We start from the raw sequence: 16,420 nt of genomic DNA, 5'->3' as shown, positions 1-16,420 counted from the left end.
TCTTTTCAATGGGCACATAATAGTCCATGGTATGATTATAACTCTATTAAGTCATTTACCTATTAAAACTATTAACTTAGAAACAGCCCAAATGTCCATCAGTAGACGAATGGATAAAAAGCTGTGGTACATATACACAATGGAGTACCACTACACAGCTATAAGAAAGAAAGACTTCTTATCCTTTGAGACGACATGGAGGGACCTGGAAAGTATTATCCAAGCAGAGAAAGACAAGTATCATATGATCTCACTTATTTGTGGAATATAATGAACATAACAGTCTGAGGAACAGGATAGTCCCAGAGACATGGAAGTAGGGTACAGACTGACAATCCCTAGAAGAGGGGGTGGGGGAAGAGATAAACCACAGAACTTACATGCATGTATGCATAACCAGTGGACATGGACAACAAAGCTGGGGACAGGGTGGGGAGGGAGGGAGAGGAGGGTATCAATGAGGGAAAAAGGAGAAACATCTGTAACAAAAATAAAAAAAAATAAATAAATTTTAAAGATATTTTAAAAAACTATTAATTTCCTGTTTTGAGAGATTTATGGAAAATGTTAAGAAAATATTTTTTAATATCTGCATCCATGTGTATCAACAATTCATTTCTCTGGGCTAGATTGCAGGGTAAAAGAATAAAATTATTTGTAATTTAAATAGATACAGTAAGATTTTTTTTTTCAGGAAATGATATAATATCAAAATATATTACTGGGTGACATCATTATATAATAAAAAATTAATAGCTTGGGTGGGGAGGAGATAGAAAGTTTTTGGTGTGGGCCCCGCTTTGTCCCTACTTAGCTGTATGATTTTCAATGATCATTTTACCTGAGCCTTAATTCTCAAAGTGAAGAAGTTAGAGTAGGTGACTCCTAATGTCCCTAACTAATTCTAAAGTTCTATGATTTTATTTTTTAAATGTATCTTTACTGTTGAAAGTATTACAGATGTCCCCTACTTCTCTCCCCCGTCACCTCCTCCACCCCACTCTTGCCACCCCCAGGCCTTCACTGCGACAGGATCTGTATTCATGGGTTACGCATAGATGCATATAAGTTCTTTGGTTATGATTTTAAATTGTTATGTTCAAAGACCGAATTCGAAGCAACTTTCCAAATATAGCATCCAATAACAGTGAAATTATTTTAATATTTTTTAGTGAATCCTAACCATTTTTTTCAGATGGGATCATTGATAGCCTCAAAATCACATTATTCTCTGTTAAATATTGCATGCCTCCTTAATTCATGGAAGATATTTCAAAAGTCTCATGATGTCCTTAGAATTGGAAAATTTTTAATGCAAAAGGAGCTCCAAACTGGAAAAATAATTTCAAATCAATTCTTCTCTATGACTAAAAATATATTTATATATATATATATAATATCTAGATAATTGATAAAAGTTTCCTATACAACTAAATAATATTTCCTCTTTAAAAGCAATAATAATCTTATAAGTAGAACGTCTTTTTTTTTCTGGGTAAGAGATCAATATTCCTTATTTTATGTAACCAGCAAACACACACAAAAAAGATTCACAGTAATGAAAAGTTTAAATCTTACCAATATGAAAGCTTAGGAAAAAATATATGTGTATATATGGTTATTGGTGTCAATACAAAGATGTACTGCTGTGGAGAGTTTTATAAATATGTTTTTGAAGTATCGGGGCTGCATTATATAGTTACAGAAGAGTGAGGAGAGGTAATTGAATATCATCAGAGATAATTTTCAATCTTAGTCTGAGTAAACTCTGATTTTTATACACTAAGTAATTGGTGAATTCTTTCATAAAAATACAAATGAGTTTTCTGTGGCAAAGTGTCTTGACTCGCTTTCAAAATGACAGTTGAATTTGATTGAGAGTCCTTGACCTTGAACATTTATAGTTGGCTTTTGATTGACACATTTATTCAATATGACCTTTTGTTTTAACTGAACTATCTTCTTTTGAATCTTCATTGGAAGATTGCTGTTGTAGCCTACACTCTAAGCAGTAGTTTGAGTAGTTTTTTTGACGTTGATGTGTTTGAATTCTCTAAAGTCTTGGTGTTTTTGATGTTGATGAGAATCTTAATGACTGAAAGACAGTGCTTAAATGGATGCTGTGACCCAAATTTCCTTCTTTATTGCAATAAGGTAATTTTTCATTCAGAAACTTGTTTCTGAGCATTAGTAACTATCAAATTAGGCTTGACAAAAGAACACTATTTGGCCTTAAAGCACATAGTTGAAATAATACAGCTACTTGTTGAAGATTGCTCTTGCTAAAATATTGCAAATAAAATGTAAATACCTACAATTTTTAAATTTTGAGGAAAAAATAGCCAGATATTTGTGGCAAATTTACATTTAGAAATTATTTATAAAATTATTTCATTTGCAAAAACATTAGGCTTAACAATGTCTCCACTTTCTTGGTTATTTTTTACTTTTAAAATGTCTCTTAACACACTTATTTCATGGCAAAAAAAAAAAATACTATATTCTTTCATATATGTGAAGAGTCTTCTATGTGCCAGACACTCTGCTAGGCACTGGGTATACCACAGCTAAATAACAAAATTTTAACTGGCTGAAATGTAAAGATCTTATTAGCTTATTGAATGATTTTTGAATTGGGCAGCATACCATCCAGTAAATAGAAATGAGCTCTATTTCATTGTGAAGTATACACAATGAAAGATTATTATAGGCAAAAGGAGCAAAAGAGTTTCAGGGTTAAATAACATGTCTATGGAGACGGAAGAGAGCTGTGAGGCAAATTAGCTCGCCAGTGCTGTCCAGGAAGATGACGTTCTTGGGAGAACCTGAATCTGCAATTGGATAAGTATTAAGGCCAAGTTTGCTGATGTGGACTTAGCACAAGTGACTTCATTCGGGCCTTTTGTCCTTAAACAGTAGTGAACCGACATCATCTTTACAAGAATTAGGTGCAAATATGGTCGATACTCACACTATCAAAATAGAGTTAAAAATGCTTTCCAGTGATATTTATCCAGGTATACAAAGGCCTTTTTTTTTAGTTCTTTTATAGTTCAAGAAGATGAGATGAGAAATAGTTTATATTTCAACCCAGCAAGTTCTGGGTTGGAAGTATCTTCTCTAAATTCTTCCTGAAAATCAAGGTCCTTTTCTAGCTCGGGTCACTCCTCTCATATACTAGTCCAGACAACTGCAAGTCAGTAGTCAACACTTTTTTTCTCCTTATAGTAAATCTTTTTTAACCATATTCATAAGTTCATTAGGAACCTTTTCTGTCTTATACCTCACCACAGATAAGGGTTTTGTTATTTATTTATTTATTTATTTATTTATTTATTTATTTATTTATTTATTTATTTATTTTTGCTGGTTCATAAATCAGGTAACCCTTTCACCAACTTCCAATTACGATCTCCTCAAGATTTTTTCAGCCTACCTTACTTTCTTTGGGTTCTTCCCCACCTGGACTGAGGGCCTGGTTGCTGTAAGAAAATGCCCTTAAAGTTCTGTTGTTAACAGAGGTTCTTATACTTTATTGTAAGTGGCTGCACACTTGGGATCTTTACCCTGGGGACATACTTTATTTGTAGCACCCTGGATTTGATGTTTGCCAAGGCTATTTCTTAGGTTACTAGCCCTTGACCACTTGGTGAGGCTGGAGATGAGAAGTATTTTTGTTTTTAAGTCTAGAGTTCTGGCTTCTTCATATTTCCTTTACATTCTCTCTTTTCACCTCATCTCTCTGTATTTATACTTATTATACACTGCTAAAAGAAACCTATTGGCACTTTCAATTTTCTTGCTAAAAATACCCTTAGGCAAATGTAATTTATTCACTATGTATAATGTGTTGTTCACATCAGCTCGGGTGGCAGTGTTATCAAACTTCCCCGCATTGCATAACAGGTCACCTTTTCTCGAGTCTCCAATAGCAATTCTCTGACTGCTCCTCAAGCCCTCACCACAGTCTTCTTGAAGTTGCAGCCAAGATGGCAAAGTGGGTGGATGCTGCTCCACCTTCTCCAATGACACCAAAATTGCAACGAATTTTGTTTATAGAACAATCAACCTGGGTAATTAGCTGAAGACTAGCTGAGCAGAAGTCCTATAACTAAGGACATAAAGAAGAAACCACATGGAGACTGGTAGGAGGAGCAAAATGGTCTGGCCTCGTGTCCACCTGTGGCAGTTGAGAATCTGGAGGGATATCTCAGCTGCAGAGGTCCCCCCTCAGGAGCCAGGAGTCCCAGCCCACACCAAATTCCTCAACCTGGAACACCAGTGCCAGGAAGAAGAGCCCAAAGAACATCTGGCTATGAAAATCCATGGAGACTCCATCTTTCTGGGGGCTGTTGGAGCCCAGATGCCTTCTTAAAGGGCCAGTACACAAACCCTCACAAGCACTCACCTTGGGTTCTGGCAAAGGGGCAGCTGCTTTGGGGGACGGGGGTGGAGGCACCAGAGTCATACAGGAAGAAGCTGAGTTGTGTGGCTACAGGAGGGACAGCTGCCATCTTTCCTGTGTTGAGCCCCCCACCCCCAGCCAAACGTGAATTTTTGGTAGCCTGGTAAACTCCAAGGGCTCCACCCTGATGACTCCCTGAGAACCTGCCCCACCGGTCCACAGGCTCCAGCCAGGTGGTGGCCGGCCTCTGTATACCCTGAGACTTTTGGCTCTGATTACCTCCCAGCACACCCCTCCAAATATTGTACATCACACTCGGGATCTGGTTTCACTATATGAATTTTGGAGGGACACAATTTTCAGTTCATAGCAGAGCCCTTTTGCCTTGATCACTTATGTTAGGCTTAGATAAAGGAATGCCCATTAACCTCTCTACTAGGGAAAAGAGAGTCAGTGGACATATGATTAGATAAGAACAGGAATCAGGGCACAAACATACCACCTAAGTCTGGCATCCACTGACATGTTAAATATCACACCCTCTAGTCCTGTATATCTATGTGGGAAAGGAGGACACTAATGTGATACACAGGGCATGTTCATTCATTCGGTGTTGTTCCTGTGTCCAATTTTGTCATCTAGGAAATAAGTATAATTTAACATTTGTATTTTTATTTTATTATACTAAAATTTAATTGTAATTGGCCCTGTATATTCTTGTTTTGAACTGCTTTACAATGCCTAATCTTCATTTTAACTAAGACGGTGGACTGATATCACGGATGATTTTTATTCAGGACTTTGTGCTTGTAATGCTAAATGAACCAGTTTGGGTATATGGCCATCCTGAATTCCTCAGTGCGTCATCAACTTGATTTTCCCTCTTTGCCTATGTCACCAAGTAACACTGTTTTTACATTTTTTTTTTAGTACTTAAAAATAAATTATTGGAATATGTATTGGAAAGTAAATACCAAGATTCAGTGATGGGATGTTAGAATCGTTTTTACCCATTTTCAGTCTTCAGTTTTTTTGGATGCATTTTATATTTCACCGAACTAGACATAACTATTTTTGTCAAATAATATCTTGTCTAGTATTTTCTTTACTGGTAGCAAATTTAAGTCTTCTAGTATTTTGTCTAGTCTTTTCCTCATTGGTAGCATTAGTATTTTTAGTTCTGATAGGTCCAATTATTGAAGCACCCAAGATAATATTAGCTACTTTCTTAAAAAATATATTAAAACCCATATCATCACAAATGTAAATTCCATTCTATAAAGGTTTAAGAAAGGTGGGGGAAAAAAAGAGAATATATATGTATATTATTTCCATAATATAGGATACTTTAAACAAATTATCCTCCTGGAAAAAGAAATACTGTTACCTGGAAAATATTTTCATTACATAGGATTTTATGTCAACATGAATCATATCTAGTAATACATGCTAATACCCAGCTTTTCATGTTAGAAAATATCTTTTAAATTGTTTTCATAGAATTTATATGCCACATTCCTTTATATAGAAAATGGTTTTTATGTCTATTTGTTGGGAGCTGCATGGCCTTATGTGAGCCCCTTGAGAAAATGAAATAAACCCTAAATGAGAGCATGGACCTGCCACATCCCTCAGGTTTCCGACGGACTCGGTCAGCACTGGAGTCACCGTTTTCAAGACCATTCAATTTACCTTGTTGTTTAGATGATACATTCCTCAAACATTCTCAGGGTGCTTACTACATCTTGGTGGGGGAAAATGCTTTAAGAGTAATTTGCACTTCTGAAGCATTTCCCAATAGCTCACATACGTGCATTTTTTCACTTGATGTTCCTGAATTCCTGAGAAAATCACTGCAGCTGTTATTATCCAAAAAGAAAATGATTTTTCCATAGTTGTAGAGCTTGGAAGGTGCTGAACTAAATTAGAACTTAGGACTTCTTTTTTGAAGTGCAGTAGTTTTCTATAAGAGAGAAAAGGGGGATCCGTATATTAAAATAAAGCTAGGTGCTTAGAAAACTTACTACAGCTATGGAAAACGTTGATAGCCAGTTTGTTGAAGGAGTGAATACCACTTAAAGAAATATTCCTCCTGACTAAGAGTGCAATTACAGTGCCCTTTAAGAGACAACATTTATCAAACACGTACTGTGTGCCAGACACACTGCTATGGGCATTACTTGCATTATCACATTGAAGCTGTGAGAGAAATTTTGAGCAACAGAATAATTTTCCAAAGTTCAAAATTCCGTAAGTGGTAGAGCAAGGGTTCACATAATTCTTTGTCTTTCCAAAACCTTTATGTACTTTGTAAGTACTCTTTTCCCCTGTCTTGCTCCATAGTCTTTTCCCATTTCCTTTCCTAATTTCTTTGAGAGAGAAAAAGAGGGGAAGAGGGGGAACTGCCAAGCAGAGAGAAGAAAGGAAGGAAGCCTTCATGCACCCATAAGCTTACCCAGTAATCACTGGCTGCGTTACTACCTAGCTCAGCTCTGGGAATGCCCATAGCGGATTTCCAAGAGGAATGTCTCAAGGGAGACATTCAAGAAGGTCAAGTGCTCCTTCAGAGACATGAATGAGTAAAGTGCTATGGAAGCATAACTAAACAATGTCAGAACTAAGAAAGCCTAGGGAATGTCCCAGAAGGCTTAATCAAGGAGAAGCCTTTTGTTCTGTGTCTAAAAGTAGCTGTCCAGGCAAAGGAGAAAGAGCACCTGCCACAGAACAGCAGGCAGAGTTAAGGGAAGGATACCCATGCATGGGAAACAAGATGACGGTCGTTCTCTGTTGAAATTAGGAAATTGGACTTTACCCCCAGGGCAACAAGAGCCAGCAGACACTTTGAATATCAAAGTTAAATGAGCTTTCCATTTTTTAAGAAGTCTTTTTTAAAAATATGTTTTTATTGATTTTTTTTTTTTTTTTTTTTTAGAGAGAGAGTAAGGAAGAGAGAGATAGAAACATCTATTGGCTGCCTCCTGCATGGCCTCCACTGGAGCCTGCAACCCAGGCATGTGCCCTGACCTGGAATCAAACCAGGACCTCTCAGTCTATGGGCCAATGCCCAATGTACTGAGCTGCACTAGCCAAGATTTTTTACAGAAGTCTTAACAGGTAGTAAGTAGTATGTTGGATGAGCAGGCACTTAGTCAAAGCAAAAGCCTATAAAGAACTGGACTTGTGAAATGATGACATTCCCTGGATTATTTCAGAGTCATAAGTAAAAGTTACATAATCTGGCAACTGCTCTAAGGAGACTGTGTGGCCCAGAAATGTAAATGACTTAGCCATGTTGCTGGTCTCACAAAGAGGGAACATGCACTCACTTTCTTAAAGAGCCTCATGTATTCATTCATTCAGCAGATACCTGAGCGTTCACATGTGGCATGCATGCTGCTGTATGCAATGCTTGAAGCATTGTGTTAATCACAAGTGGGGTATGTTTATTTGAAGCAATGTGTAACATAATTTGTTCAGTAAGCCAAAGGAAGCAACAAAGAACAGATAGGAGATAAAGCAAGCATCAAAGAAAGCAAGAAAAGAGAGCGTAACCCCTAAGAGAGAAAACGTGAAAATGAGGTTTAGGCTTAAGAAAGCAAGCATCTGCTGTAAGTGACCATTTCATTAAAAGTGCACAAAGGTGTGAAGGTCCCCCCGAAACTGTGTGCTGGGGCTGGGATGAAGTGTGATGGACTCCCATGTGCATTCTTCTCATTCTCTTGAAAGATCAGTGAATCTCCTGAGAGTGTAATTTAGGGTTATATTTACAATCCATTCATTTTACTTTTAATCTTTCCTGTTTAAAATTATAAAAATGGAATGCAGATATAATCCAAAAGAGAAGGGATGGGCCCAAAATGCGACTTCAGCTCCTCATATAGTGTTGGTATTGATAGGTACGCAGTAGGCTGTAGACTTTCCATTCCTGATTGTGATAAAGCTTCAGCCAATTGATCAGGTACCGCACACTATTAATTGCAAGAACCAAGTAAGGGACAATACAGGAAAATATGTACCTCGCCTGCCTGAACTTCTTGGACCTTATGTGATTTTTAATGAAGGCTCTTCTTAACCCCATAAAGCTTTTCTTTCAATATAATTCAACACAAAGGTCAAAGCTTTAGGGACTTTTATCTCGGACAAAAAGAAATAAAATATTTTGAGAAAAAATGGTCTGGAAATTAAGACAATTATTTAATCCTATATTTCACAAAATATTTTTTCAAAAATATGAGACTGAATAATGACTTACAATCATTACTTTTTCTGCTATTAAACTACCACAAATTTGTAATATTGAAAGATAAACAAGCAAATAAAAACAACAACAAAGCAGACAGAAAACGCCAAACTGTCTTTCAGAAGCACATTTCAGGAAATAATAAAGTCCTGTCTGATTATCTGGGCCTCTCCTTGGTTCCTCCATTACACATAGGCCCTATAATTTTCACATTGATTTCTGATTAATGTAATTGAGTACCCCATGAGGAGAGCTTTTTAGAATCAAGGGGGAAAAGGAGATTTTCACATCTAAGATGGGCCCATACTACATAAATGGTAAATATGTTAAAGCATATTTATACCTTATTAAATTATGCTGATTTGAAACTGAATTATTACTTACAATGTTTATAGTTTACTTTCGTTTCCCCATGTTAAATCATAAGGTATTCAAGTGTAAATTTCCTTTTTAAACTTGAAAGAAGTGAGTACTTACTACGTCTAGTACAGATGAGAAAATGAAATGTAAGAGTTATAATTTATCCTAAAGAAATTGGCAGTGTAGGACATTTACTGAACAAATATCACATTCCTTGAAATAGTTGTGATGACATTTTAATGTATTATCGCCATAAAGCATTCCCTTGTAAACAATTAAACCAGATCGTGTCTTAACAATTATTTCATGAGAGAAAAGTTGAATACCCTTAGAAATTCTTATCATAAGACTATTAGAAAGGGAAAAAAAAAATTCAGAAATGCAAGACCAAAAAGAAATGCTCTAATATAGTATACAGTTAAGTAATTCATTTAAATGTTAAGGAATAAACACTAAGGAGGAGGTGGGAGAGAACCCACAAAGTATTTCTGGAAATTCCTTTCATTTTCATGATTTTCGTAAAATTCATTGGTCTATTTCAAAATGAATGCAAATAACTAATCTCTTAAATATTCATCAAGATACTGCCCTCTAAGGAAAAATGCATTATTTTCTTTAAGGTAATTCACCCATCCCATCAAAAATTAAAAGATCTCTAATCTGGGTTGCTTCTCTATAACTTGCTTTAAACATTCTTTCATGTGCTCAACTACTGTTGGAGAGAAGTGTTGAGTTTTCTGAATATGTCATTTCAAGCTGTATGCATCTACCCTCATTCCAGTCAATTGTTGTTAATTGCAAGATGGAAACTGAAAAGTGTATTGGAATTTTGCTATGTCAGTATTTGAAAAAATACCTTGTGAGTGAGTGACAGAAAATATCATATCTTTACATATTCGCAAACAAGGAAAGACAATATTAAGTAATGAAAAGTTTGCACCAGTTATTCTTGAAGTGTAGGTAGGATCATCACTGATTCCATGAATTAACACATCTAAAATACTCTCTCTGGTACTACGTATCTCCTTAACAGCATTTGTTCTTCAACTATGTTCTAATCATCTTGCTCCCAAGAAGAATCAGGTGTTGTGAGCCCCTTTCATGTTTTGTAATGCATTGATGAACAGAGACTTAGGCTGACCCTACTCCCTGATGGTGGTGGTTATGGGAGAAATAAATCTTTGTTAAGTAAAGACACATGGCTTTGGGATCAGCAGTCTTTTACCTAAGCACTGTCTTGTTCTGTTGCCCATGGTGTATTTAGAAAAGGAATCATTCAATAAAGCCACACAAGATAATTTTTTGACTGCTATTTTCTCATAATTAATTTTCACAAGTTGCTATTCCTTTCAGTACTATTTTCTTGCCACAAAAATAGGCCTGTCTCTGAATAACAAAGCAATAATTTTTGCTCACTAATTATTTTTCTTATACCTTTAAAGTTATGAATCTGTGTGCGTATTTAAATATTTCTTAGATATCATAGCTGCTAAATTATTGTATGCAATATTAAATGTTCAAACCCTTTATCAGCAATTGTTGAAAACATAAGTTCCATGTGTTCCTTAAAATAGGGCATGTTTGATTTCTGAATTGTTGTCATATCAATTGTAAACCAAAAATAGGCCCTTTGACTAAATATGCAAAGTTCCCCTTAAACCACCTTGAACTAGGCAGATTTGCAACATTTTAAACTGGCACTTCATCCCTCTTTCAGCAAGCATCCTCTGCAGATTTAATGATCAGGAACATCCTTCTGATGCATGCTGGGAGATATGGCTGCAGGGTACAGACCACAGCAGACAGTGTGTCAGATGAGGCAGAACTTCTTGTTAGGGGTGAGTATGCTAATAGTGCAGTCTGAAGACATGATCACCATAAATTATCATACAAAGGAATTTAAATGCATGGACTTTGAGCACATCAGTACTGTGCATTTTACTTTCAATTTTACAATATATGTCATTTTTGCTTAACCTTTTGCCTTTGAAAATATTACATGGAAATCTGCTCCTTAGTAACAAACAAAACCTACAGATCCAACTTCAGGATCCAAAACACCTTTAGTAATAAGTGGTCACTAAGGGCTTAAATACCTTAATGCCAAACAGAAATTTTAAACAGTCCAGCTACAAAGAGCCTTGGTCTACACAGATAAAATTTGTTTGTGTGTATATGTGTTTTTCATATGCAAAGCCAGTGGAATCCCCAGGCATATTTTTCCCTCTACTAACTTCTAAATTCTGCTTGCAAAAACAGAAAAACAGCATGCCTAATATGGTGGCATTTATAACTGTTAAGTGACAGGGATTTTTTAAGGTCTGAAAATATCAACAGTCTTTCTGTGCAGAAATGACAGTTAAGTGGTTTTTAACTGTGAACCAGGCCGCCAAATTGTATGACCCTATAAAGTTACATATTATTTGAATTAAGTAAACAACAGCACCAATTTCTTTTAAGCACATTATTCCTCAGTATGGGAAATACAGCTGCTAGCATGCATTTCTTTCTTTCTTTCTTTCTTTCTTTCTTTCTTTCTTTCTTTCTTTCTTTCTTTCTTTCTTTCTTTCTTTCTTTCTTTCTCTTCTTTCTTTCTCTCTTTCTTCTTTCTTTCTTCCCCCCCTCTCTTTGTCTGTCTTTCTTTCGTCTGTCTTTCCTCCCTCCCTCCCTCCCTTTCTTTCTTCCTTCCTTCCTTCTTTCGTCCTTCCTTTCTTTCTTCCTCTTTTTTCCCCTTTCACTTTTTATTGCGATAGAAAGTACGTACAGCAAAATTTACAAATTATAAGTGTACCAGCCACACAACTCAAAGAAAAATTACAAAGTGAATACACCATGAAACCACCATTCAAGAAGCAAAGTGGAACATGCCAGAATCCTACCTAGTGCCTCTCCCTTTTTTGTCGTAAACAATTACATTTCACATGGTATGAGTACTGCATGCTAAGACCCCTTGCACAATCTCTGCAAATCAAAATTCAGAAACATATTTTAGATTATCTTGTCTTTTATTCACTTGGAGTGTTTTCCAATGATCATTTTAAAGAATTTATCAATATTATAAGAATCTTGAGCAGACAATATCAGGTATATAGTAAGCTTCATCATCTCTTTGTTTTATTTGTATGTATCATCAAAGGTTTATTGATTTTTGTTAGTGCATCCATCATTGGTCCAAGTAAAGTGTTGATTTGAAGCAAGTGTGTATCTGAGTGAGTGGCAGCTTGTTTATTGTTTGTTTCTGTTCAGAAGGTTCTGTGAACTTTTTACAAATTCACACCAAGAATGTGTATCTGTATTACCTATTATAAAGCATCAACTTTTTAAGGGCTCATCCTCTCATGATATTCCATTTAGCTAAAAATGTTTCTTATGAAGCCTTTTGAAGTTAAAAGGCTTGTGGAGCTGCTCACCCCACACTGCAGTCAGATTTATAGAAAATTCTTTATTCTCATGCTGCAGTCTGTTTGAGATTATTTGTGTTTATTGTGCAACACTTGCTTGGTAATTTAGAAAGATGCTCCTAAAATTGGAGCTTTTCAAATGAATCATGTAGTCTAGAGGATGGTAATGAGAAACTAGGTATTTTCACAGGGCTGTGGGGGCAAATTTAAGTGGCAAACTAACATTCTGCTTGGTGAGTAAAATGAAACTCAACAGGGTTTAGAACATAATTCAGGTTCAGCTTTTCCGTGTTCTGCTCTTTTAGCCTTTGGCTTTCTGCCTGGGAGATGATAAAATGCATACATTTTGGAATTACACTCAAGAGCAATTTCAAACAGGTTCTTATTGTCTGAATATTCATGTAACATTCAGCTCAAACTTTCATCTGAAGATAGTTTGATCAAGTCACCAATTTTCTATTATATATTTTCCTTACTTCTCTAAAATCAGTCAAAATAGCTTGCCTCTCTGCTTGGTTGGTCTTAGACAGATTTAAAAACTGAACTATGGGTTCTGCTTCTTTTTATTTTTTTAAGTTAAGAACTCCTGATAATTGAAGGAACTTGGGTGCTTGACTATTGCGATATTTAATGTTGGCTTGTTAAATAAAAGTCAAAGCAGTTTTATTCTGCCATTTTTTCCTCCCATTTCTTTATTCACTGAAGCATTCTGTTGAGCACAGGCCCCACTGGACCAAAGTGGAGCATTCTAGATGTTTTTCTAATGATGGCTACAATTCCAGCAGCAGAATCCCCAAAACACTCTTTTTCAAACATGTGTCACATAAAAAAGGGACCGAAAAGACAATTCTGCCATCCTCTTCTTCTAGAACACCATCACTGGCTTGTCTGAGCAGTACACTTTCTTCAAGGTTGAGAGTGAGGAACCTTTGTAGGTGGCACAAAATACGTTTTTGTAGCCCTGAACTTCTATTTCAGTGGAGATTTAAGGAGCTAAAAATCTACATTCCCCTACATTGATGAAGCTACTTTTTAAAAATCATCTCTTTTTCCATTAGAGACAGTCTCTGAAATTATTTTGTGCATCTCACCAAATCCTATAACTCTCTACCTGGTCCCCTAAACACACTAGATTGGAGTTCAGATGTGTGGCCCTAAGACCTCACCGTTGCCTCTTTAGAATCTGAGTGTTACTGACTAGTAATGCTCCCTGCTTCTTCTCCCATTCACTCCTTTACTGCTATCTTTCCCCCAAATGCTTGTTTCCACTGTTGCTTTCCTTTGCTTGTGAATGTCAGTGCTATTACTCACCACCTCTATTCCACCATCATACTCCAGAAATTGAATTTTCCCATAAATAATCACCTGAAGCGTAAAATTGCTTGCTCTCATATCTTTAATATTCAGTGAACCAGCATTATAACAGCACCATGCATAATTTGGAGAACCATAATAGAAGTAATGAATATGTTAAAAGAAATTATTATCCTGGAATATAAAAAGAAATTAAAGCCACACCTGAACATCTGTGCACAATTTAAGTCACTTATTCAAGTGTGATACAGCAACAGTAGAGAAAGTATGACAAGACTATGCTACAGGGAACCTCTTTAAAGATGGGTAGAACTGTATTGTGTTATCTAGGATAAAAGAGACAGACCATTACAAGATAATCACACTGAGCAGGATACAGAACTTAGAAAGAACTGATGCTTCCAAACAATATGAAAAGTGATCCAACACAACATAAAAGACTCCAGAAAAAGAAGTGTTTATTTATTTTACTAAATTTAATGTTAGAAATGTGTTTCCCAAAGTGAACATAAGGGTAGAAACTGTCATAGTTTAAATAATAAATGTGTTTTGTCCAGCTAAGGTAACTGGGAACCAGAGGCAGAGGAAACAACAAAAATTTTGCTTCTACTTACAAGTTGTTTTTATTCATATTACTCTGCTTCTTAATGCAAAACAGTAGGTCAAGGAACTCTTGGGATAGTCAAAGAAGAATCAATAATCTCTTGGTTCCTTCTAAACGCACAGCCTATATGTCATGTTCCCCCCAAACTTGAACAATTCTCATTTCTTGAATTACAGTTTCTAAGAAGAATCTGACATGTATTAAATTGAATTTGAGAAGAAAGAATCCATCTCAGGATGTACTGTGTTGAGAGACATCTAACTGCTTTTAACCATCCATCCTTCCTCCCACCCATTACTTCCTATTCAACTGGGGGTTCAACCTGTCTTTCAATCTTACTTTAAACTTCCATCAATTTAATTCCATTCTTTCCAAGAAAGATTTTTTTCTCTTGACTATTTTACCTTTAATTGCTCCTGATTCACTTAGTCACTTTCCACGGCAGAACTAAGACTATTCAAGTTTGAGTGTTTTGTCAATCAAAGACGTCAAAAGGTATTTCTTGATAACTTGACAATTCATTGATTCACTCAAGCATTCATTAGGCACCTACTCTGGACAAAAACTGAGCTTGGCACTTGTAATTAAAAGATGAATCCACCAAGATCTCAGCCCTCTTTGTGGCTCTATATTCACTGGATGAGGAACACTGAAAAGAATGTTCCCAGATAACATTGTCTTGCAGGGAAAATAATAAAATACTAAGAAAAAAAACATAAGCATAGCTACAGGGCCAACTATATAATGGTGAGGCCTGGTGCACAGTGGGAATGCAGAGCCCTTCTTCAGAACTTGATGAGAATTTCAAGACAGTGACAGCAGAGTGTTAATCTAAGTATGGGGACTTTCTAAGGTAGGAGCCCTCTGCCAGCCCTGTGTAGCTATAAAAGTATGTGTAATGTGCAGGAACAAAAGGCCTTTAGTAAAGAGAGGGGGGTCAAGGACAGCAAAATTGTCTAACTCAGTTTTCTCACCTGTAAACTTAGCATATTAGAGCCTCCTCAGAGGTTTTGCCAGCTTTTTACACAAAAGATCTTTCTCAGCATTCTACCCCCTTAGCCTTATCTTTTGAAAGGGTTGTTTATGTATTGAAGTAAATATAATTCACATTTTTCTATTTCAGTTCTCACCAAAACTTCTTATCATCATGAGGTAGCTAGTGTTGCCAACCTAGATAATTTAATTCTAGCCAACAGCAATGAGAGTTTACATTTCAGCTAGTTGTAAAATGATATCTGTTTTGTTTTCAAAAAGCTGAAAACAACCTAAAGATACCAATTACGACCTGATGGAAACCACTTTAGAACCTTTGATTAAATATACTCTAGATTCTAAGCTGTAATTTTTAGTAATTTTCACTAGCAAGAGAGGAAAGTTTGAGAATGTTCCGCCTTTTGGCCTTGAAATATGCAAATACTATTACTTTCCTTTAAAAATATAAAGGAGAACTCAAGGTCAGCGAAAACCTTGACCATAGTTCTGACACGTGTTGATTTGAGAATGAAACCAGTGTCAATGTGCTCCCTCTTTACATCCTCACAACAGCCCTGTGAGCCGTGTAAATTCCAGATTCATATAAACATCTGTCTTTAGCATCTCGCCCCTTCAGAGCGATTCCGACCTTTAAAATCACAAGTATTTAACACAAATATCTTCTGGAAGATCGATTTTGCTTAGTTTTTCTCTCCCACCTTTGCTCTAACATGCAGTGAGCTTATACCTGGAGTTTGCACAACCTTCACATGGTGAAGTAAAGGCTTGAACTCAGAGTCTCCTGTGAAAAAGAGCCAGTAGTCACAAAAAGCAAAGCTGGGTTTGCCAACATGCTGCTATTTAGGAGTCAATGGGCAATGACATATTTTCAGTGTAATTTTTATTTTTATTTTTTTAAATCCTCACCTGAGGATATTTTTACATCTATTTTCAGATAGAGTGGGAGGGAGGGGTAGAAAGAAAGAGAGAGAGAGAGAGAGAGAGAGAGAGAGAGAGAGAGAGAGAAACACTGATGTGAGAGAGATACATCAATTGGTTGCCTCCTGCAAGACCCCGGTCAGGTACCATAACCAAGGTACATGCACTTGACCAACATTGAACCC

The 16,420-nt window shown here is 36.3% G+C and overlaps 1 protein-coding gene across 1 annotated transcript in view; it reads left to right on the top strand.

Moving 5' to 3' along the window:
* Nucleotides 1-16,420, top strand: part of CNTN5 (contactin 5) — a 900,389-nt gene that overhangs the window by 767,818 nt on the left and 116,151 nt on the right. The window contains exon 17 of the mRNA XM_036258335.1: nucleotides 10,723-10,843. Coding sequence (XP_036114228.1) covers nucleotides 10,723-10,843 — 121 coding nt within the window. The remainder of the gene's footprint in view (nucleotides 1-10,722; nucleotides 10,844-16,420) is intronic.

The sequence above is a fragment of the Molossus molossus genome, unplaced genomic scaffold, assembly GCF_014108415.1.
Source record: "Molossus molossus isolate mMolMol1 unplaced genomic scaffold, mMolMol1.p scaffold_m16_p_13, whole genome shotgun sequence".
Lineage (NCBI taxonomy): Eukaryota > Metazoa > Chordata > Mammalia > Chiroptera > Molossidae > Molossus > Molossus molossus.
This window is presented reverse-complemented; position numbering and strand designations above follow the sequence as displayed.